We start from the raw sequence: 24800 nt of genomic DNA on the forward strand, positions 1-24800 counted from the left end.
AACTCTTTCCTAACGCTGCCTCTCAGAAAGTATTACCCACAATATGAAGTGTACTTTTTATAAGGGAAAAACTAACTTTGACAAGTTTTCAGCAAAGACGCAACTGCTGTCATTGTGAGAATGCGAGACTAGATTGAAACAGGCTTCAAAGGGTAGATCCTGAGCATCGTGGCTCATTTTCAAGATCATTGAATCATTCATTCATTCAACAGATCCAGTGACTCCTAGTCACTGGGGCTCCATTGAAGAACTCAGGTCTGGGGAGCAGACAGGATTCCCGTGGAGCATAGCTTTGGGGCTTTGACCTTGCTCACCCCTCGTGGCCTCTTTGTTCCCTGCAGAGACTCATGAGCGTCAACTACCTGGGCAGCGTGTACCCCAGCCGAGCGGTGATCTCCACCATGAAGGAGCGCCGCGTGGGCAGGATTGTCTTTGTGTCCTCCCAGGCGGGCCAGCTGGGGTTGTTCGGTTTCACGGCCTACTCTTCGTCCAAGTTCGCCATCAGGGGACTGGCTGAAGCTTTGCAGATGGAGGTGAATGCTGTATTGTTTTTATTTCTTCCTCTCAGTTCAGCAGTGCATGTTCCTCTTTAGGTTATAGCTTCTTTACGTGTGTTCTGGTATTAAATTAGATTTAGAGATCTGACGTCAGTGAAAGAGAATTGACTCAACCCCTGAAATTTGCAGTTTACCTTTAGAGGCAAAATGGTTGTGAGGTTTTTGCTTGCTTAATTTAACACACAAAGTACTACTACTATCTTCATAGTATTGTTGGTCTAATGCTGTGTGAGTATGTGTAAGGTTAACCAGATATTTTATTTTGTAGAGATATTTGTTTAACAAAAAAATCTGGCCTTTATGACTGAATAATAAAATTAGCATGTGTTTGAGGGAAAAACTTAAATAGCGACTGTCTAGCTCTCAGTTTTTAGCCAAATCGTTTAACTTGGTTTCAGTTTCCTTATCTGTGCGCTGAGAGGGTTTGACTAAAAAAATTGGCTCTCCTAATACATATTTTTTAATATCTTGAAGTATTGATGAAAGTGAATGCTTTTTATTTTCACAGTTAATAGAACATTTTGTGGAAGAAGGGTGTGGTTAGGATGAGCATCACAATACGTGCTTGTCCTGATGTGACAACCTTACTCCTCAGCCTTGTGAAGTAGACTTCTGCATTGTTGTCACATGGGGATGCTTAGCATCACACATATCTACCCAAAATCACATACTGAAAAAGGCAAGGTAAAATTCTTTCTGTTGTAATATATACTGAAATACAACGCTACATCATGATGTTAAAAACCTAGAAGAGAATTCATTGTGGCCAACCTGCTTATAGTAAAAGTGTGATTTGGGGATCCTATTTAATTATTTACATCAGAGATTGGCAGAATTTTTTCTGTAAAGGGCCAGATAGTAAATATTTTATCCTTTGAGGACTAGATGGTGTCTGTCGTAACTCCTCAAGTCTCCTGTAATAGCAGGAAGGCAGCCATGTGCGATACATAAAGGAATGGGTATGGTTGTGTTCCAATAAAACTTTATTTGTAAAAACAAGTGGAGGGCCAGATTTGTGCTGCAGGCCATAGTTTGCTGACCCCTGCTTTAGAAAATCCCCAGAAGAGCCCTCCATGGTGTGTGACAGTGCCATGCTGCCTAGATCTTGGTCGAGCATTGCAGTACAGGTGAGTTACCTGGTTAGTGACACAATCCCGACGGGCCACTTAGGGACTGATAGACTGTGCCATTCTCAACCCGAAGGAACCAGCCGCAAATTTCATTTTCATCAACTTGCTTCATACTCTTAATCAATAATAGGTCGTTATAATATATTTAGCTAGTAGGGCACATACAGCTGTGAAATTTCAAACCAGAATATCGGTATTTCTTTTGCAATTTTTACTTTGGAAAATCCCTTTGTGAATAACCATTTTATTTTTATAACAGTTTTTTGAAATATGTGAGGCAGATGTTGTTATGCCATTTTGTAGATAAGAAAACTGAATGTTCAGTAAGTTCACTGAGTTCCTCAAAGCCACGTTATTACTTTGGGACAGAAATTGTAACCAAGCCCAGGCCTTTTGGCTCCCTGTCGGCCTCTCTTCTGCAGCACAAGGTGCATCTGTAATTCTGGTCAGAAGCTGCCTGATTTGCCCGGCTAGTTGCCTCAGCTCTTCGCTTTGGCCTTAGTAGGTGAAGGGGTGTTTTTATGTAATGAAAAATCTGCTCATTAGGGTTGTTTTTTTTGCTAAGTCTCATCTTTCAGAGCTACTTCAGGATTCACTAATTTAGGGCAAAGTGTACACACTGGGTGGCCTGGTTTCACTTCAGGTAGAACAGAGATGTTAATAAAGAAGAAGGAAAAGAACATGACTTGCTGGTACAGACAGAGTCCCTGAAGCATCCTTGTGACAAGTGTGATTCTCACACTGCGAGAAGCTGGCCTGGACTTGCCAGTCTGCGTGACTTCTGTCCACATTTGGACTTCATTGAAAATGTCCTCATGTAAACAAAAAATAAAGTGAACATCTACCATGAAAAATAGGTTTTGGAGGAAATAAATTCAATAATCAAAATCTAGTTTGTTCTTAGTAGAACTTGCATCAAAACAATCATTTCACTACAAACTTGTGGTGTGTTTTTGAAACTGGATAATTAATTCAGTCTGTTTTGCCAAGGTGGTTGTGTTTTCTGTGAATGCAACAGACCTTATAGAATTGCTCAGGCTCTAAGCGCTTTTGATAATCCTTTTTGATCTAATTAACTCTTAGGTCTTCCTGTCCACCCCCCTTCATCCCCAAACTAAAGTAGGACCCTAGAGGCGTTTTATGTACAGTGAATAATTTTGAAAGAATGCTTTGTTGCATTTTTTTTCCTTTTTTTTTTTTTTTTACTCAGTCCTTTAGGCACAAATACATCATTTAAAGATTTTAAAAGTAAATCTTTTTGGCAAGCAGACTTCTGAGGTCGGTTACAGCCAAAGATGTGGTAACAGAGACCAAGTAAAAGAGAGCTAGGTGTCTCCCTTTCTACTTCTCTTGTCCTGATCACGCTCCACCCTCTAACTCTGTCTTTTCCCACCATGGTCTAAAAGTAAGCTGAATCTGAAATTCTGGAGCTTCATCTCAACAACTCTGATCCTCTCTCCAGCCCCCGCATCTTTGTTTGGATAGAATTAGGAACAACACATTTTAGGTGGAATTATTTTGATAATACAGTCATGCAATGCATAATGACATTTCAGACGACAACAGCCCGAGTACATGACAGTGGTGCCATAAGATAGTACCATAGAGCCTAGGTGTATAGTAGGTTTGTGTAAATACTGTAGGGGAGGAAGAAATTTTCTTCTACTCTTCTAAGTTCTTCTGGCTGGTCTAAAAATTAAATTGACATGAGACAGATTAACAGGAGAAAAAACAAGCAAAAGTTTAGTAACATGTATACGTGGGAGAAACCCAGGAAGACCAGGTTACTCTCCAAAATGGCCAAAGCCACCACCTTAAATACCATCCTCAGCTGAAGACAAAAGAAAATATTGGGGGTGGGGAGAGTTAGGGACTTCAAAGGGAAGGCAGGTAATTCACAGGTAGGTGACAAGGAGCAAAAGTTTGGAAAACAAGTGTTTGGACACACAGAAACAGAAGAACACAGAGGGGAGCCAACGAACAGGGTTTTCTAGTTTCTCCCTCCCACATAGTTCATCTTATCCTAAGGTGATAGCTTGCTTCCTGAGACAGGTTTTTTTATCTGAGTTCTTTTAGGCACTTAAGGGGCAGGTAAAAGAAAACTTTCTGAGTCTTTTGTGTCTTTAATCAGCCTAAGATAATCTTTATGTTAAAGAGATACATTTTGGGGTGGCATATTTTGTTCCCCTTAAGTACAGTCCATGAAGTTTGTACAATGATGAAATCAGCTAACAACGCATTTCTCAGAGTGTATCCTGGTTGTTAAGCGACACATGACTGTAAATCAGTTCTTGATCAAGTGGTTGTCTTTCTGATTGAGACTGAGTCCAGGCAGAAGGGAGAAAATGAAAATAGGATGGGGGTGGGGCAGAGCCGGAGGACAGAGAGTGGTCAATCAACAGGGACGAAGAGAAGCAGACCGTGGTTAGGGAAGCAGGGGAATCAGTCAGTGAAGTCCTGGCTTATAAATCCCTAGAAAAAGTGGTGATCTCTGGGCATCAGCACTGTCTTAGCAAGAACAAGTGAGGCCAAAATAACTTCATTTAATTTCTGCTGGGGTTATGGGATTGAAGGAAGGCATAGTTATAGTTTAGTGTATTTAGATTTTAGCAAATCCTTTGACCAAGAGTTTCAGGAGGCTGTAAGCTCCATGAGGGCAGGGATTCTGTTTTGTTCACATCTATATGCTTCATTCTTAGAACAATACTGGCACATGGTAGTAATTCACTAAGTATTCGTTGGATGAATAAATAAAATGGTTAGGTTTCTAACCACTGGAGGTATACAAGCACAGGTTGAGAGAATCATTTGGCTCCATGATTGTAGAGAGGATACCAGCACCCAGAACAGGATTGGACTGGTTTCTCCCAACAGTCTGTGCTTCCACCCCAGGAGAAAGCTGTTCTGAAGCTGTTTTAACCATTTGGAAGCTCATCCACAACCTTGAGTTTGAGGAACACTCCTTTGAAATACTGACTTACATTAACTTACATACCACAGTCCTTCCTTACTGCGGGGGAGAGGGCCAGAGGAGCAGCACAGAAGCAAGCACGTCTGAGCAGTCAGCTTCAGGCTTTTGATGGGCTGTCTAATTACCACCGACTGGCTTTTTGGGTGATGTTTTTCTCCTGTCTGTGCACAACAGAGGGCTAGGCCGTGGGAGACAGCTTTTAAAGTCACTATCTCAAAAACAAGTGGAAGAGAAATTGCTTGCTCATCGACCTCACTGCCTGGCTCAAATCCAGAGCTATTTCCGAGCATAGCTGGGCCTTGAAGCTGCACGCCCTGTCGGTGCTGAGTGAATGAGCTCTCTCACGCACTGGAACCGAACCAACAGAGACGTTGCCCTTTGCTGTTGCACTCTCCAGGCTGGTGGAGCAGCATCCTCTGCCCGCATGCTTCTCCCGACCCTTACAGCTCCTCCCACAGCCTTCAGAACTGTGCTTCACAGAGGGAACCAGGGAGGAAAAGGGCAGCAGGATAAGAAGGGACGCTGGGAGACTGTCAGAGGCTGTTGCATGAGGAAGTAGTATTGTTGCTTTTCAGCCTCCTTAAGAGACACAGTGGCCTGTGTTAGCACCGGCTGCCTGTCCACTTCCAGCTCCCCTAGGTGTTTTCATGGGGCTAAACAGTGAGCCAAGAGCCAACAAAGGTCATGGCAAAGAGGTTTTGATGGTGTGAACCACAACTGTTAGAGTCACTGAGAGTCAGAGCAAGACGAGTGTGGAGCAGGGCTGCTTCAGGGCAGGCTCTTTGGGAAGGGTGTGTCCTGGCTGACTAGCAAGGGAATCTTCTGGAATTGTTGGGGGTGTGTTTATGAGTGGAGAAGTTAAGTGTGGAGGCCTGGAGGTGAGGTAAACAAGCCGAAGAACCAGTTTTTACACATCAGAAGAGCCCGCTGGAGTTCCAGATAGGGTGAGGGAGCCGTAGAGAGAAGCTGGGAAAGAGTTTCTGTCTATAAGTAAGGATTGAGGTTGTGCAGGGGAGGTGCTTGGCTGCTCTGACTTGGGGGTTCCACCCCAGAATCCTCTTGGCTGGTTCTGTGGAGGAGGAAGGGACTCCCTAACGGGCAGGGGCTGGTTGCACAGAGTTCCTGAGCAAGCAAACTTCTCAGGGGTTGGACAGTTCCAGACCTGGGTCTGAGGTGGCACAAGAAGGTACATAGGGGAAGCGATTTGAAGGATCTCAACATGTTTTGTGGGTGAAATCAACGTACAAGAGTTTCAGCAGTAACCGTGAAGGAGAACAGATTTGCGGTCCACTGGTGGACGAGCAGAGCTATCCCGTTGCCTTGAACGTAGTGCCTGAGTAGTGTCTATGGGCGGGGAGAACAAGTAGACTCCTTTTAGCACTGAAGCTTTCCTCGTGGGCAGCCCCAGGGCCTCTGCCTGGTCAGGGGAGTGGGAGAAGCCCAGGAGGTAGCTCTCCATACCTTAGGGCCAGCTGTTTTCTGGAGGAGAGGTTGGGGTGAGCTTTTTGGCTTTGTTTCTAAATGATCTGCATGCAGGAACTGAGTTTCCTGACTCAGTTCTTGGTAGTTCTCCTCTTGCAGAATCTCCATGTTGGTGTTGGCACCTTTTGAGAAAATCAGGACGGTGTTTACGACGTTTGTCTGGCAGCCAGTGTGGGCTGGTGAGAGAGGATGCGGAATTGCATGTTGTTTACTGAAGGGGCAACTGTTGTTTCTAAAATGCAGGTGAAGCCGTATAACGTCTACGTCACAGTTGCCTACCCGCCAGACACAGACACCCCTGGGTTTGCCGAAGAAAACAAAACAAAGGTAAGTACTCCTCTCTGAGTCCCATGTCGAGAATTTAACGTTGCAAACCCCTTTTCTGATTCTCTGTCTTTCCACCCTTCAGCTCACAGGTGTTTTCATCCATCAGAAAATTGAGCACCTTTCAATTTATGTGCTAGCTAGAGGCCTCTGAACTTTCTGGAACTTTCATTTGGAATTTTGGAGAATGCAGCCGTATTTTCAAAGGCCACGATTTTTGCTAATAATCTTCAAAACCTTATTTAGTTAATAAGATGTTTTCTTTATGATGGAGGGTACAGCCTGTACTTTTGTGTGTGTGTGAGAAAGACTGGCCCTGAGCTAATATCTGTTGCCAATCTTCCTGTTTTTGCTTGAGCTCACAGCTGTGCCAGTCTTCCTCTATTTTGTATGTGGGATGATGTCACAGCATGACTTGATGAGTGGTATGTAGGTCTGGACTCGGGATCCGAACCTGTGAACACCAGGCTGCCAAAGCAGAGCGCGTGAACACAACCACTGTGCCCCTGGACCGGCCCCTGACCTGTATTTTTAAGTAACGAGATGATATTTTTAAAAATAATAGTCTGTCCCCTAAACTTAAAGACCTGGTTGCCGAATCCTTTGTCTCCACGTGGAAGTCTAATGGGCACCTCAGACTGAACATTTCGCAAACAGGACTTTTGATTCCCTCTTATTCCCCCTCATTATTTTTCACCTCATTACTTGGTGCCCACCACTGACCCGGCTGCTCAGGCTGCAAACTGCCGGCCATGATTCGTCTTCTCAAACCACTCGTCCAGTTGATCTGCACATCCTTTTGGCTTCACTCTTAGAATATATCCTGAACTGGACCTTTTTTTTTAACCTGCAAAATCGCTACCATCCTAGTAGTGATTGCTACTGATATTTTGCCTGAACTGCTCTAATAGTCTTGGAACTGGTCTGCCTGCTTCTGTTCTTACCTCCCTTGGGTCTGTTCTTCGTAGAGTTGCTAGTTGATTCTTTTAAAGCGTTAGTCAGGTCTTGTCACCCACCTGTTCAAACCCCTCTTGTGCAAAAAAAGCCAAAAAACAAAAACAAAACAACCCCGAAAGACCAAAAACCTCTTGTGCAGCACAGTCCAATAGAATGTTCTAGAATGATGGAAATATTCTGTGTCTGCACTCTCCAATATGGTAGTCACACGTTGTTGTTGAACACCTGAAATGTGGCTAGTGCAACTGATACACTGAATTTTGAGTTTTATCTAATTTTAACTAATTTGAAGTTAGAATTAAATAGCGCGTGTTGGTATTGGCTTATGTATTGGGGAGTGTGGCTCTAGGGGCTCCCATCATGCCTTGAATAGAACCCAAAGGCTTAAGGCTTATTAGGTTCCACACTGCTTAGACCTCAGCCACCTGCCCACAGCTCTTCCTCCCCTTTTTGCCCTCAGTGACTCCAGAGCCCTGTCTGTTCCTTGAGCTCGCCTGGCCTGTTCCCACCTGTGGGCTTTGCTCTCACTGTCCTCTCTGTCCGGATGTTTGAATGGCTTCCTTCTTTGATTCTTTCCATCTCTGTACAGACATCACCTCGGAGAGGATGTCCCGGCCCCTCTGTATCTCAAATGTCACTCCTGGGACATCACCATCCTCTCCCCTGGTTTTGTTTTTCTCCATAGTGCTTATCATTACTGGATATCTACATTACGTACAGTGACTGTCAGTCATCCTGAGCTGAATGCAAGCTTTGCACTTGGTTCAAAAGAACCTCCTCTTATCCTTGATGCATAGTAGGCCCTCTCTCTGCACAGGAATAAAGTGGAGAAGAAAGGCATCAATCAGAACGTAGCCCCTTGAACTGGCATTGATTGGGTTTCTTCTCTTTCATGGTAATGCTTGGTAGGTGTGAATCCCCCCAGCATAAAAATTGGCACTTAGGCTCCATAGCCAGTATATTTGCAAAAAGATGTTTATGATTTAGAAGCTTTTTTCCCTATTCATTTTTCTTTGGCTCTGTCTCTTAAAATTACTGCTATTTCAAAGAAGTAAATTTAAGCCAAATGCCCTGTCTTAGAATAAGCACGGATCTGCTAAGCAGATTTGCAACGTTTGGTAAGCAGTCCTTTAGTTTGAAGCCAGAGCTGACAAAGGGTGGTGATTTCCCTGTGAAGATTTGATTTTGACGTTAAGTTGGGTTGTTTTTCCTCCCCTAAAGTGTTGGGCAGACTTCTCTGGGTAAATAAAATTCTACCTTGGTCTTTGAGCCCTTTAGAGGGCGCCATAGTGCTTTTAAATCTAATGCCTGTCTGACCACATCTGGTTGTGTTGGCTGGTGGTCTGGGAGAATGAATGGTAGCACCTTTAAAAGGGCCTTTCTCTTAATTCAGGTTCATCAAGAAATACTTGACTTTTATGAAGTGATGTGCTTTTCTATTTTAAGAAAATGCTCTTCTGGTTTTTATTTAATTTTTTCAAGCCTACGTGATAAATAAAATTTAGTTTCACGCAGTTTAAGACTTTAGTTTTCAAACTTCTAATTGAAATTCCCTTTTAAAGAATTTTTGAGCACGTATGTGCACGTCACCACAAAGAAGATTCACAAATAAATGAAAAAAGACCCTGCCCACAAGAAACTTAGGAGGTAAAATGCAAATATGCAAGTAGGTATAGATATATTAAAGCAGAAACATTGAAAGGTAAGAGAGAAATTACTGCCAGTGAAGAAATCAGGAGAGGCCTTTTAAGCTAAGTGACAATTGAGATGGACCTTTAATGACCTTTGAAGAACACAAGGCTGAGATTTGGGGCTCTGATGCGCCAGCCCAGTGACAAGCACACAGCCACGCCAGGGGCCACTCGGTGTTTTCTCTTTCAGTCTCCTTGTTGCCTCCTCTGGAGATCCTTAAGAAACAGCTGCCGTTGTTGAACAGGGGCTGGGTTGGGGATTAAGTCCTCTGCTGGCCTGGGAGTATGATGAGAATGGAGATGCTGGTCCTAGGAGCAAACTTGCTCAGAACACACAGTCTAGGCTTTGTGTAAACGCCATCGGTCAAGTGTCTGGCCAGCAGTGAGAATGCAAAGGGGGTGTTTCTGGTCTTGTCCCAGTGATGTGTTCTCATTCTAGCTTTGCTGGTCCTCACTGGAGCCCAGACCACACGTATCCTGCAGAGAGCAGTGAGGGCCTCCTTGTCTTGCTCTGGCTACTGGGCTGAATTTTATACAGTATCTGGGTAGAACTGATATAGAATCCAGGTGGGTCTAATTCTAAAAGTAGAAATCTGCCCAAAAGTAGAAAACTGGAATTATTTATAAATTGGAGGAGAGGGTCTGTAAGGAGTATTTGTCAGTTTGATGGGCAGTCATGATGTTGCTATGTCCATTTCTCCCACCTTCAGCCTTTGGAGACTCGGCTCATTTCAGAGACCACATCTGTTTGCAAACCAGAGCAAGTGGCCAAACAAATTGTTAAAGATGCCATAGTAAGTGCAATCTTCCTTTTCTTTATTAATAGTTGTAGTATTGATAATTATTTAATAGTTGTAGTACTTATAGTTATTTCTGAAAAGATATTTATTTGTCCCAGGGCTTATTTCAAAATATAAATGATTGTATTTTTTCGTCAGCTAGATTCATCATATCTAATATTGGACTCTACTTCTCTTCCCTTAGACACTTTATTGATTCCATGTTAATTAGTAGGCTCCTGGAAACTAATTAGCACCTTAACCTTAGGAACAGATTGATTAGTAAGGATGTCTGGGAACTTCGGTTCTTTAAAAGAAAATGAGACTTCTCTATGATGTGTGAACGGTAGACACTGTCTGCTGTATGTGGCATCTTGCCTCTTCTTTCCCACAGTATTTTCAGTTTTAGATTATTTTTGGTACCTTATTGCCAGACTCGTTGATTAAGGAATTTTTTCTTTCTCTTCCCTGCTTCCCAGTATCATTTTCCCAGATGTTCACTAATAAGAAAGTGCAACTAGACTAGGCCATCATCCGTCAGCCTAGCCTCCTGTGCTTCCAGGCTGCGGAGTTTATTTGGAGTCAAAAATAGAATCTTTAGAAACCGTGTGCTATTTTGTAGAACAACATATGTGCCACAAGCTTTTTGACAACATTCTCATTAACCCACATGCAGAAAGATACACATTTATGAGGGATGTCTGTAGACCTTAGGCCCACATTGAATTTAGGAAATTTGGGGGACCATCAGAATGAGAAGTGTCAGCATGCTGTGCAGCAGCCTTGAAGGAACATGCAGATGGTTGCATGAGGCCGAACTGAGCAGAATACAAGAAATGTCGAACTCTGTTCAAATATATACAGACACGGGAAGAACTTTACCCTGATTGTGTTCAAAGGCACAGAAAGATGCCACCATGTGATTGGGCCAACTTTGTTTTTCCTGCTTATAACAAATCAAAGCAAACGCGGTCTGTGTTTTTAATCATCTGAAGTAGCTGTCCATATTTTGGCATGATTCATGTAGTCTGGTGGTTTTCTTTTTTCTTTTCTTTTCTTTTTTTTTTTTGAGGAAGATTAGCCCTGAGCTAACATCTGCTGCCAATCCTCCTCTTTTTGCTGAGGAAGACTGGCCCTGAGCTAACATCCATGCCCATCTTCCTCTACTTTATACGTGGGACGCCTACCACAGCATGGCTTGCCAAGTGGTGCCATGTCCATGCCTGGGATCTGAACCGGCGAACCCCAGGCCGCCAAAGTGGAATGTGCGAACTTAGCCGGTGTGCCACCGGGTTGGCCCCACTCTGGTGGTTTTCAAATTTGTTCCTCTCTTGACCCTTTAGACTCTAAATTGATGACAACCCCAGAGAACTTTTCTTTACATTGACTATATATTTATTGATATTTTGCCATGTTAGAAAATGAAACTGTGTAATTAAAAAATACTTATTAATTCATTAAAAATAACAATAATAAACCCATTACATTTTTACGTAGCGTTTTTCCAACGAAAATTATTTTTCAAAACTGAACTTGCGTGAGAAGAGTGGCGCTGTTTTCCATCTCAGCAGTCTCTCTGCTGTCTGTGTTCGTAGAAGATGGCTGGGTTCCTCCAGGTGCTTCTGCGTTCAGTCTGTTGTAATATGTTGTTTTGAATGAAGGATATGAAGAGCATCTGGCCTTACACAGATATGTATTAGAAAAGGGAGGAATATTTCATAGAAATTTCCTATGAAATTCTATTTCATACAATTTTCAGAGAACGGTGGACATTCTTTTTTGATATGAAACCCAAAGTCAATGAATAGTACTTTTTGAAAGGTTAGTTGCAATGTGGAATTGGAAATAACATCAATGAACTTTTTGTTTTCTGTTACATTAAAATCCATTGGTCTTTGCACTTTGAATGTTTGTACCCATTCATGATTTTGTAACATTATGCATTAGTCATTTGGAAAATATGGGTTCACTGAGTTATCAAAAAAATTACATTCATTCTATCACTGCTGATCTTATCGTAAAAGTCTTTACATTTTGGGAAGCTGACAGCCTCATGATAGTAGATACAAGTTTTCACAAATCTTAATTTTGCCTTAAAATCTCAGATTTTAACATTGACCCCAAAAGCTGCCAATTTTCCTTGAAACGACAGGCTCATTTTATTCATTTTCCACAAAATGTCTTCCAAATACCCAAGTCTGAAAGACCGTAGATTGTCTGTCCCTGGTTCTTTCACGTAAAAATGGTGTTCTGTGAAAAAAGCGGCAGTGTCACGCATTAAACAGTGGCAGGGGGCCCTTCTTCCGGGCAGCCGTCCCCCTTTTTGCACGGCAGAAAGAAGCACTGGGTACATTCTCCTCTTTTTATCACAAAAAAATCACACACACACACAAATTTTTATTTATAAGAAGAATGCCCTTAAGAGCTGAGATTTAATAAAATGATTAATTTTACTGCTTTATTAAGGGTGTTTTAAAAGCAAAACTGACATTTTTAAATGTTTTAAAGACTTTTTTAAATTTCTGTTTTCTTTGTGTATTTATTACTGCAAGTGTGTATGGCAGAGGAGAGACGACCACTTGTGGTTCATGCTAATGAGCCAGCAGTTTTGCCCATCGGTGCAAATGTCACTCGGTGTAAGAGGCAATTAATGTGTTAGTATTATTATGACAATTGTTTTGTCCTCATGGACTCCCCGAAAGAGCCTCAGGACCCCCAGGGTCCATGGAGCCACATTTTGAGAACCACCCGTCTAGCCGGTGTAGCCCATCTGTCAAGGCCACGGTCATTTATGAGCTGCGGTATGTGCTTTGTCAACCTCTTATCCCAACTCACGTGAACGGACACACTTCATTGTTTCTGACGTGTTGAGTTGATTCCTTTACGTGTTACTACATTGCCTCTCTCTTTTCTCTTCCTTCTATTTTAGCAAGGGAATTTTAACAGTTCCATTGGCTCAGATGGGTACATGCTCTCGTCCCTGACCTGTGGAATGGCTCCGGTAACTTCTATCACTGAAGGGCTCCAGCAGGTGAGCTATTCATAGGCCGTCAGATGGACAGACAGACAGTGCCTCTCATTTAACCTCAATGAGAAAAGGCTACAGGAAGACTTAGTAGCTTTATCTGAGGATGTGAAGAATTTTTATTGACAGCGTCAACTTTTTTCCTTCCTCTCCGAGGGATAAGTCAATAGGAAATAGGGTAAAGATACAACTTGAGGAGCTTAGATGAGTAGAAGTCTTCTGTGCTGGGCACTGTGGATAGAGAGGAAAAACGCTGTCTCTGCTGTTGGGTTCTCATCTGAGAACCACTGATCTGAAGTGTTTGAAAAATGAAAATCTTCTCTTTCTAGAGTAGTTTAGGGGTGGTCTTGCCTAAAATTACTGAGCTATTCGACTAGAGGACCTTTTCCAGGAGAGTCAGTCCACAGTTAACTAAGCTGAGGGAGATACGAGGGAAGGATTCAACACAGTCCCTGCCATTATGGGAATTACAGTTCGTCCAGGACGCACAGAGGTTAATTAACTGCTCATTGGTGTGCTCGCTGCCATGTTTGCTACTGGAGACTCAGACATCAGGCCCTCCGCCCTGACCTCAGGGGGCTTACAGTCTCTGGGAGAGACTGATACAAAAGGGGACACTAACACAAGGTAATATGAGAGGTATAGTCGAGGGGTTGCTCTTGAAGGACAAAGCCATGGATGATGGAGGGTAGAGGGTGGGAAAGCTGCCTATACTGATGGGTAGTTGATGACAAAGGACTAAAATTCTGCGTAGTAGACCATGTCCAGACTAAAAACCCAAATGGCTTAGGCGTGAGTTTTCCTCACTTTAGAATATACTCCCAAGTTTGTGCTTCTCTCTTAGAGGCAGACACTGGATTAGATGCCCTCTTTGAGGACAGGTCCACACTCTCGTGTGTACGTTGTACCCCTTGCAGCCCATGCCTGGCACCTAGTAGGGACTAAGAATGCATGAGCAGGATGACCGGGTGAATTCTGCACGATCCCTGTGGGCGATCTTGTCCATTCTCCCACTTCTATACAACTGATGCCAAATCTAAAACTTCATCCCATACCTACTTCCAGAACTCCAGTTCTGTGGAAATTTCTTTAGACATTTTCCCTGGGCTATAACTCTACATCTCCAATTCAACATGTCCACTATAAAACTTCTGTTTCCCCAGCATCCTGCCCCCACTTCACATCATCGACTCTGTCTTCTGTCTCTGTGGTGGGTGTTCATGTTCACTCAAGAGGCCAGCCAGAAACCGGGATGTCATCCCTGACTCCCCTCCTCTGCCCCTCACATCAGGGATCAGATCCATCTCTGGTCCCTAGTCTTGGGGCCGCTCACTTTCACCGGCCTTGCTGCTGCTCCCACAGTTCGGGCCTAGGTTGCTGCCATCAGCTCCTTGCCTGAGTGTCATGCTCTGTGAGCCAGAGGTCATCAACTGGGGGCCCACAGGCCTGGAAAATATTTTGTTTGGCCCATCTGGTATGAGTGTGCTTAGTCAAATAAAATAGTTTTAAAATTAAATTTTACATAAAAAGTCCAGATTTTGGACTTGTCTTGGAAGTTCAGAAGGCCTGGCAGCACAGGGTCTGCATTCTCTTCTGGCAGTAATGAGCTGCTCAGGGTGGCAGCTGCTCCCATTACCAGGACACGGTCTTCCAATCCGTGTGGTCTTGCAGCACCTGCCCCAAGCCTCGGGTACGTTTGAGTGTGCCATTACATTTTCCATGCTGGTTTTTCTAAGCTGCAAATCTACCTTGGGTAACAACCTTCAGTGACTCCCCAGTACCATCAGGATAAAGCTTCCATTCCATCGCGCGGCACAGCCCTCTGACTTCTGACCCCGCTTACCCTCCCAGCCATGCAACTTTCTTCCCTGCCTCGCCTTCTCTTTCTGCAACTTTTGTCTGTGTCCCTCCATCCCCAGCTTTCCTTTGTGCAACCAACTTCCAGTCTTCCTTCAGGTCTCATCTTAAACACTGCTATTTCCAGAAAACTCCAAGACTGGGTTAAATGCCTTGTTAGCCCCATTTTAGCACTTTATTATGCTGTATTATAATTGCTTTTTCTTGAGGTTTTTTCTTTCCTTTATTTATTTTTTTTTAATAATAGGCATTTTTTTTAGAGCTGTCTGTAGATTTGTAGAAAATTTGAGTGGAAATTACAGAGTTCCCATATACCATCCCCCACCCCTGCCTCGCCCCAGTTTCCCCTATTTTTAACGCCTGGCATTAGTGTGGTACGTTGTTACGGTTGATGAGCCAGTATTGATACATTATTATTAACTGAAGTCCTCGGTTACATTAGGATTTACTCTTGGTGTTGCACGTCCATCCTATGGGTTTTGACAAATGTATAATGACACGTATCCACCACTACAGTGTCATACAGAGTATTCACTGCCCTAAAATTCACCTGTGCTCCACCTAGTCAGTCCTCCTTTCTTCCTTCTAGACCTCTGGCAGCCACTGATCTTTCTGCTGTCTCCATAGTTTTGCCTTTTTCCAACTTCCCTGTGGTTTTTACATTTTGCAAAGTTATCCTGGCACACACTCCAGAGAATCAAATCGTTTTCAAGGCTCGTTATGAAAACCAGTGGTCTCTTCCTCCACCTGCTCCATTTCACCCTTCTCAGGAGCAGCTGCACTGTCCTTGTAGCTGGGCCTTCTCACATCTCCCTCCATGTCTCTAGATTCTGTACTTCTGTGATCACTCCCACTCTTTCCCAGTTTGGGATCAGGTATTGACCTCTGCTGTGAAAGGTCAGGTTTCAGTTCTCCTCATCCCCTCCTCCTCCCACTTACACCCGCCTCTCCTCCTCCGCACCCTCCCTTTTTGTGATATTAGGATTTTGGTTCTGTATTTGAGATAATCATTATGGCTATTTAAATGCTATTCACAGCTGAGCTATGTAATATGCATAATTAATTTTCCTTTTTTGTACAACCTTTTGTTTTCCCTGAAACTATTATTGGCCTTTTTCTATGTATTATTTCTTTGTATTATTAATAATGACTGTCTTCACCTCCTCTCAGAAATACTGGATACCCCATCAGTTTCACCTTCTAGAAGGAATTCCTCCTGGAGCCTTCTGACCTGCCGGTCAGGACTAGCTGCCCCCATGTCTAGTGCGTAGCTGACCCCGGGCCTCCCCAGCATGATCATTCTGGGCACCTCTTTGCCTTCTTTTCCCCCTTCTTGTATCACTTGACATTGCCTTTCTTTGTTGACTCTCTCACATTGGCCATTTACCTCTTCTAGTAGCTTTCTGAAGAAAGGGTGCATGGGGGGCAAATTTTTTGAGACTTTGCATATTTGAACATGTTTCTCTTTGTAGTTTTCTGCCTCTTAAAAAATTCCATTTAGAGCTGTTGTAGTAAGAGTCTTAGTGGAAAGAGTGACAGTTAATGGATATGGTTAATTGCTGGTTTAACCCTGAAACAGGAATGGCCTTTCTCTAGTTGACTGTCTTTCCAAGTATGGAATAAGCCAGTGGAGGGCAGGACTGTTTTTTTCTCACCACCGAGTCTCAGCGCCTAGCATAGGGTCTGAATTTTGTAATCGGAACATCAATCTTAAACCAAAAAGCCTTGCAATGCTGGAGTGGATCTTCCCTCATTATTAGAACCCTAAGACCACTGAGAATACCTGTTTTATTCTTTGTATAATTTGAATTTATTAATTGGACAAATATTTTGCTGTTACAGACCGGCAGGCACTGTGTAGACAGTGGTGGAGAGCAGACAGCTTCCGTTCTCACCGTTCTTTTGACAGTTACAGAGTTTTCATTATACTTATTCTTGGAGCAGATTAGAAGATGTGTCTTAGAAACGGTTTTATTAAAGACATATCCTAAAATCCCGTGAAATGAACGGTTGTATTGTACTGTAGGGATGAGCTCAGACGTCTCTCTCTCTCTCTCTCACAGGTGGTCACCATGGGCCTTTTCCGCACTATCGCTTTGTTTTACATTGGAAGTTTCGACAGCATAGTTCGTCGCTGTATGATGCAGAGAGCAAAATCTGAAATTGCCGACAAAACTGCCTAATTCTTACCCGTCGGAAAAAGACTGTTTCTAAATAATCTGAACAGCTTGCTGCTAAATGGGACCCAGATTTTGGCCTACAGACACTTATGTATTGCTTTTGAATATGTGAGATTGGACCACTGCTCTTCAGAAACCTGGCTGCAAGCGAGGGGATAGAAGTTCAACTCCAGACAATATTATTAATACTATGCAAATGTGGAATAGGAGACCACTGGATTCTCTGAAGTGGAGAGGTGCTGATGGTATGGGAACTAATAGCGTGTGAGCAGGGTAAAGAACAGGATTTCAGAGTGATCATTGAAATTTTTTCTATTTATTCTGTTTTTCCCCATAGAAATCAAGTCCAGAAATGTACTTTGTGACACGTAAGAAGTCTTAAGGACTTTTTAAACCTTCCATGAAAGGCAGTTTATGGGTTTCTAAAGCCTTTTTTTTTCTCTTTAGCTTGGTATATTTTATTCAAGATGAGTTTTACACATTGCCAGTGAGTCCGAATGCATAATAATGTCCCTGACTCACTCTGCTACTGGTGGACCCTTGTGGCTTCTCTCTCTCTTTGATCCCATAACACTACAAGGGGGATGGGAGAGGGCAATGCAGTGGAGGAGAAGGAGATAAATATTTTCCAGTAGGAAAAATAATGCTGTCTTGTCTTCGTTAGACTCGAATGCCAAGGGCCCTTTTCATTTTTCACTCATGGGGAAAAGCAGCCTCCTAAAACGTTTTCTGAAAGAAGTAAAATCGTAGAAGCTTAAAAGTTTACAATTTCTTCAATAGCCATGATGACCTGAAGTTCCATTCCATTATAGTGTCTTTTCATTCTACCCATCTCTTCCTTTCCTATTTTGCTGATACTGCTATAATATTTTTGTAAAAAAAAAAAAAAAAGAAAAAAGAAGACCAGTTAAAAATTTTTGGCTTGAATTTTTAAATTAATTCATGAATTAATTAAAACAAATGAAAAAACTTAAGAAGTGTGACATTCTTCTCCTTGTAGCATAAATGTAGCTTTTAGGAAAGGCTGGCGATAGGATATTTAAATTTTACTCATTCAGAACAGAAAGTAGGACGACAAGGCGCATTTTGAAGATACTCGCTTTTGAAATAAAATGATCACCCCATTCTTTCTGTGACTCTCCCACTGACTTTGAGAACATTCTCTTCGAACCACGTGGTAAGGAAGCCCAGTTGTCACTCTCGCAATATAACCCTGGAAATCCTCTTGGCCCCGTGAATGTTGTTTCCAGATTACAGGCTCTGTTGTTCATTAGTGGATTTCCACAATAAGTGCCTATGATGAGTTTTAGCCAATGTTACCGCTCCGTCCTGTCATTGTATGTGGTCCTCCTACTTGAGGACAGTCACCTTCCTTGTAATGCTGTATCCCCTCCTTCTTGCATACACAGTATGCATATACAGTAGCACATTCCAGTTCACTTTGGTGAGAAAAGACCACCGCTTTTGAAGAAGAAACTTTTTTATTATTAAAACCCCCACAATTCTACAAAAGATTAAAGACCTAAAAATTATAGCAAACCTTTTTTGCTCTTGAGTTTTTGAACCTCTTGACTTTAAAATGACTTAATATTTAAACAGTAAAATGTTTAATAGCTTTAATCCATGGTGTTTTTTTAATTAAGATCTGAGACTGGCATATTTTAAACACTGATAAAGACAGAAGAAATGATTACTTAATATCTAAGTTGCTTGGATGACTTCATTGCAGCTCATAGGGGTGGGTTGATGCCATAAATGGTTTCATGAATCTTTCAGTCTTGTGTAGCCATCGTTTGCAAACTCCGTTGAGTCATATTGTGCAGCCTCGAAAATGGAGTATTGGCTGTATTTTCCTAATTTGCAGAAAACAGTTACATTAATATCTGGATGTTTCTCAATTTTATTCTTTTCTCATAAATGTTCCTTGAATGTTGGCACCTTCTCCTGCTGGTGTATATTAAAATTTAGTCCAAGATGGCATCTCATTTAATAAAATTAACTATTTAACAATAGTTTTTTCAATATACATTTCTTAAGGTGTCCTTATAGACAGTACTGTCACCTCAGGTAATCTGCCTGCACAAATTTAAGAGCTCCCGTTCTCTGGTGAGAGATATTACCCCCAACCCAACTGAAGCTCAGACATAGCAGGAGATTTGTGGAGATGATAATTTCAGAGAATGGGCTTCTTTGTCAGAGATGTCAAAGGTCCACAGTCCTGTATTCAAAAAGCTTTGGAAAGGTGGTTTTTTTTTGCTTTCTAAATTTGGTGCCATAATTCATTTGATAGCAAAACCTGACATGAACTGACATGAGATTATGATAGTTCTTATTTATGCCACTTCCTGGACTGTTTATTAATTTCACCTGAAAAAATACCAGTGGGTTTGATTATAGGTATTGCCCCAGACTCTGTGGTGTTTTGTAATATCCAGTATATGCCCCATATTACCTTTTCAAAATCCAAAATCTGATGAATTCTGAAACACATCTGGCCCAGAGGGTTTTGGACAAGGGATTGTGGACATTTAAGCCGCGTCACCCAATGACCTGACTTCATCCAAAACATGTAACTATTACAAGGCAAATTCTACTTTTTACTTTTTTTGGCTCAATTCTCGTACCACTTTTTTTACATTGACTTGTTTTTTTGCTCGAGGGAAGAAAAAAAGCTCTGAGTCAGACTGTTTGTTAGGGAAACTGTTGGCTTTTTTTTAAGGATTGCATTGACTCGTCACTTTATGTTATACCCAGAAGTTGTTGACTCTCATCTCTGGCAGAAGTTTGTCATAATTCCGCTGAAATGTGGGCTCTCCGTATGTGACTGACCACAGGGTTTTATGCCAGTTTCAGTTCTGAAGTGCCTCCCTCTGCTAGGTTCGGTTGTACTGTTTTATTATCGTGTATTTGTGAGTCTATTTATTTTAAAATGTTTAGTGTCATTCAGCCCTAGAAATCTCACAGTATCTTCAAGGATAATTGAAAAAGGTATAAAAAATAATCCTCATTTCTTTTTACAAAAACAAAGTCAAGGGAATTGTTCTTTTCTATATTTTTTAAATTTAATTTTCACAGCTGAAAAGAGAAGAAATTAAAAATGCTGTTAATGATGGCCTCTTTACATTGATACTTGTATATATTTAGTTATAAAGCTTTATTGGGATCTGTTAAACCATATATTGTTAATTCATGGAAGTGAAATGTTGAGAGACCAATATTTAGATGACAAAAGCATTTTGGTAGTAGTTGCCTCGATTCAAAGAATTGTATGTCTTTGTCTTTCTAGAAGCAGGCAATACATAATAATTTTTCCTTTTACTGAATTATATCATCAGGTGATTTAATTTTATTACATCATGTTCTAATTTAAACATGTCCTACTCGAGGACACTGAAATATTCATACTTTTTGATGTAAGATGCTTTGTGTCTTTCTCATTTCCTTTAGTTCTTAGTAACTCAGCCCTACAAAGTACCTGCTAACCATGATCTTCCATATGCTGGACTAAATCTCATTTAGTTCAGGGCAGTGACGGCAGACTTGATATTTTGAAGAGCAGGCAATAGCTATTATATTTTACACTTGCTTGGTGTGAAAACTCTAAAGACATTTTTAAACTGAGAAGAGTGCACATGGCTATTTTGATATATATTAGAACTTGTGTTTGCTACTTTAGAAGCTTTTGTGCCAGAATTGTAACCTAATTTTCATATCTTGTATTTCTGAATCACAAGAAAAAAATAAATGGGGAACAAGCTTTACAGATTTGAAAACTTATTTTTCTAGAAATCTGTGTTTTTTGACAGACACTTGAAGCAAAACACAAACCTCTTCCATAGTGTTATCCTAAACTTGCATCTTAAACACTTGCCAAGGCTTGATTTTTATCATTTTTCAGGAAGTAATATTTTTAGAGTAAGTACTTGGTATTCTGAGCTCTTGTTTTAAATATGTCCTGTGTTTGTGTGACTCTCTTGTGGAATATATGAGTAAGAGAGTAAGAAATGCAGAATTTAGTAACATGTCTTAAGTAATTATGTTTCATATACAAATAAATTGATTTCCCATACTTTAAACCTTCATAGTCTAACAATAAAATATCTCCTAGACTCTGAAGGGCATAGGAGACCTATATGTTAAAGAACATGCCTTAATATTTCTTGGTCCTTAAATAGAAAAATTTTGGTCACGTCAAGAAAAGATTCTTGGACATCTTGGTTTGCAAACTTAACCTTTCTTTAAATTCGAGCAATTTATATGCATAAATGGCATATGATATCACTTCTACAATTTTTATGTTTGGATGTTTAAAAAGAAAAATATTTCTTGACTTCTGTTCCACTGCTGATTCTATACCTTCCATTTCCCTCATTCAACATATATTTATTGAGTGCTTATGATGAGCTTGGTATCCAGGCACTGGGGACACAACTCTGCATAAAGAATTTGTCCCTCCCTTGTGGCGATGGCATTTCTTGTTTCTTTCCCTCCCCACTCCCTCATCCCTCTGAAGGCTCTTACAAGTCTTCCTGGAGAAGGAGGAACCACTCCCCATTCCTTTCTTCAGCTCGGGCCTCCGAATTTTATGCCACAAATATTTAAATGTCAGGCACTATTCTAGGCTGGGAATGCACAGAGGAAAATATGGTCCCTGCCCTCACATAGTTTATAATCTAGTGAGAAACACAGATGCTGGAAATTACACTGTGATCCAACAAGAGCTATGATTAAGATAGCACAACTGACCTTGGAAACGTCACCCCTTCTAGTCACTGTTGTGAGCATTTTACATGTAACTCATTTAAATCATACACTAGTCCTATGAATAGTACCATCTACATTCCCAGGCTATAACTGAAGGCACAGGCATATAGAGAGGTTAAGTAACTAGCACAAGGTCTCAGCTACTAAGCAGTGGAGCCAGGATTCAAACCCCTGTTTTCTGACTTTGAAGCTCAAATTCTGTACAAAGCCTTTTCCAGTGGCACAAAGGGAATCCTCAGACTGCCCAGGAAATTCAAATATGCTCTCATGGGGGGAAGTTCTTGAGATGAAATGAGGTACGAGTATGAATTTGCCATGAAAAGCATGGGTGCATTTCAGGGAGATGAGCAGATGTGCAAAAGCAAAACACATGAGAGATCTTGGTGTATTCCATAAAAGCACACAAAGTTAATATAGCTGCAAGAAGGGAAAGCAGAAGGAAAGAGTGGGCGCCCAGGTGGTAGGCTTGGCCCACATCATGCCATGCAGAGGAGTTGAGATTATAGCCTCGAAGAACTTTGAGCAGAAATATGAAATGCCCAGATGTTAGCTTTAGAAAGATCATGCTTCCCCTTGAAATGTAGGGGGTGCTGAGCACTTGGGCCTTGGCATAAACCCCACGAATTTGAAAGATGCCCTATTAGATATGTTTTGTTTTGTGTTGTGTACCCGCAAAAGATGTTGCTGTCCTAAACCCCAGAACCTATGAATGTGACTTTATTTGGAAATGGGGTCTTCATAGATATAATCAAGTTAAGGTGAGGTTATTAGGGTCCTTATTCAATATGACTGGTGATCTTATAAGAATAGGAGAAAACAGACACACACAAGGAGAATGCCATGTGACAACAGAGGCAGAGATCAGAGTAAAGCAGTTGTGAGCCAATGAATGCCAAGGATTGCCAGCCACCACCAGAAGCTAGGAAGAGGCAAGGCAGATTCTTCCCTTGACCCCTCAGAGGGTGCATGTGCTGCTGACATCTTGATTTTGGACTTCCAGCCCCCAGAATTGTAGGAGAATACATTTCTGTTTTAAGCCATGCAGTTTGTGGTACTTTGTTACTGCAGCCCTAGAAAACAAACATATTAACCTTGATTTTCCTAAATGTGTTCATCAGCAATTAATATCTGGGAGATACTGTGCTCTGTGCTAAAGAGCATAAGAGAATAAAAGTTAGTTATTGCACATAAGAATGTATATTCTTTGCCTATTCCCCAACACTGTGGTGTTTTTCACGTTGTTTGGTTCTATTACTGTAGTTTCAACCCAACAAGAGCAATAGGCATTTGAAAAGTATGACAAGTTCCTACTTTTGGTTTATTTCACTTTAAATGCCAAGTCATTAATTTGAAAGGAAAAAATTGCCACAAGTGAATTTCCTGCGCTTTCCTTTGTAAACCAAAGTAAACATTACTTGCACACTATTAAGTTGGCACAACAGAATGATTTATCTGCAGTTCGTTGCCTAGTTTCAAAGGTCGTTGCTTAATTATTCTAAACATTTTTTGAGGTTTAGGACCCGCCATAAATTAGTCAGGTGGGTTTCTCAGTTAAACCAAGCCTTGTTGGTTTAGATTTGGCAAAAGAGTTTCATGGTGATGACAAGGATGGTTTGAGAGCACAAAGCAGATGATTTGGATGTGATCACTCTTAGAAAAGAAGACAGGCTCGGAGCATAAATGAATCGGGAACAGTATTACTGTTAGTATTCTTAACTATTACGAATTAGGAGTTAGTGTTATAATAATAATGTTATATAATGTTTGCCAACAAAACATGCAAGCCATCGGAAAGAACGTGACACTAGCATAAGAGTTTATAATGTATAAGATACTTATGTCAATTATATCTCAATAAAGCTGGAAACAATGTAGAAGACGCTTGAAATTGGCGATCAGTGTCTTTGACTTGGTTATCTAGGCCTGTGAGATGTTATTTTTTAAGCAGTTCATTTTTCTTATGCAGCCTACATAGACTCCTTGTTTTTACTCTCTCTAGTCATTTCGTTTTGTTTATGGATTTATTTCCACTTCAGTTTGCCTAAATGGTTTGGGGCATGTTTTATATTTTTAACTCTTTCATCCTACCTATTAGTTGCCAGTTCTCTCTCAGTTAATGGTGTCTTTCTATCTTCTTTTTTTTTTCTTTTTTAAAGATCGGCACCTGAGCTAACAACTGTTGCCAATCCTGTTTTTTTTTTCCTGCTTTATATCCCCCAATCGCCCCGTACATAGTTGTATATTTTAGTTGCAGGTCCTTCTGGTTGTGCTATGTGGGACGCTGCCTCAACGTGGCCTGAGGAGTGGTGCCATGTCCGCACCCAGAATCCGAACTGGCGAAACCCTGGCCCACTGCAGTGGAGCACGTGAACTTAACCACTCGGCCCCATTGCCAGCCCCTCTATCCTCATTTTAAATAAAAAGTTTAATAGTTGAGAAGATTTAATACATATCTATATGAAGCATTAGTATATCCAGATTCGAATAATGTCCTTTTTGAATTTCCTAAACTTTGAGGACATTTATGTTGGTGATGGATGAAGAGAACTTTCTGAATCATGCTGTTAAACATCAACCAGTAGGTGGCGAAAACTGGCAATAAAAAGCTTTTTGTTTGGCAGATTGGAGAATAAAGAAGGAAAACACAGGCCTTTCAGACTCTGGATACAAGCTCCACTCCCTGCATCTTGTTCTTTCTCTTCCTGGTGCCACCCTCCTGCTAGAAACCAGCCAGACAAAGCTGGTGAGAGGGCCGTCCATTGGCTCCCAAAAGTGGAAGACATCTTGGGAAGTGAAAAGCCCACAGCGCACACATTTGGAAGGTTGTTAGAAGGTCTCTGGGATTCAGACCCAGGACTCCTGACTCAGGCCAGTGATCCCTCCACTCTCTCACTAATACCTGGAGACAAACAGTTAATTCACACACTTCCGAGGAATTCTTATCCTCATACTTTAAAGTGGAATCCAATAAACATGGAATCTGAATGGAGGAATGGTTTCACTCTTTTGATTGAAAGAGATCCAGAACATTCCCAGGATATATACTCTTAGTCAAGGGTTATAACACGGACCTGTCCTGAGAA

At 41.5% G+C, this 24800-nt stretch overlaps 1 protein-coding gene across 1 annotated transcript in view; it reads left to right on the forward strand.

Moving 5' to 3' along the window:
• Positions 1-18492, forward strand: part of KDSR (3-ketodihydrosphingosine reductase) — a 42320-nt gene extending 23828 nt beyond the window's left edge. The window contains exons 6-10 of the mRNA XM_014843801.3: positions 342-533; positions 6384-6467; positions 9823-9906; positions 12821-12922; positions 16837-18492. Of these exons, the coding sequence (XP_014699287.1) occupies positions 342-533; positions 6384-6467; positions 9823-9906; positions 12821-12922; positions 16837-16956 (582 nt within the window). The 3' untranslated portion in view covers positions 16957-18492. The remainder of the gene's footprint in view (positions 1-341; positions 534-6383; positions 6468-9822; positions 9907-12820; positions 12923-16836) is intronic.
• The last annotated feature ends 6308 nt before the right edge of the window (positions 18493-24800 follow it).

The sequence above is a fragment of the Equus asinus genome, chromosome 7, assembly GCF_041296235.1.
Source record: "Equus asinus isolate D_3611 breed Donkey chromosome 7, EquAss-T2T_v2, whole genome shotgun sequence".
Lineage (NCBI taxonomy): Eukaryota > Metazoa > Chordata > Mammalia > Perissodactyla > Equidae > Equus > Equus asinus.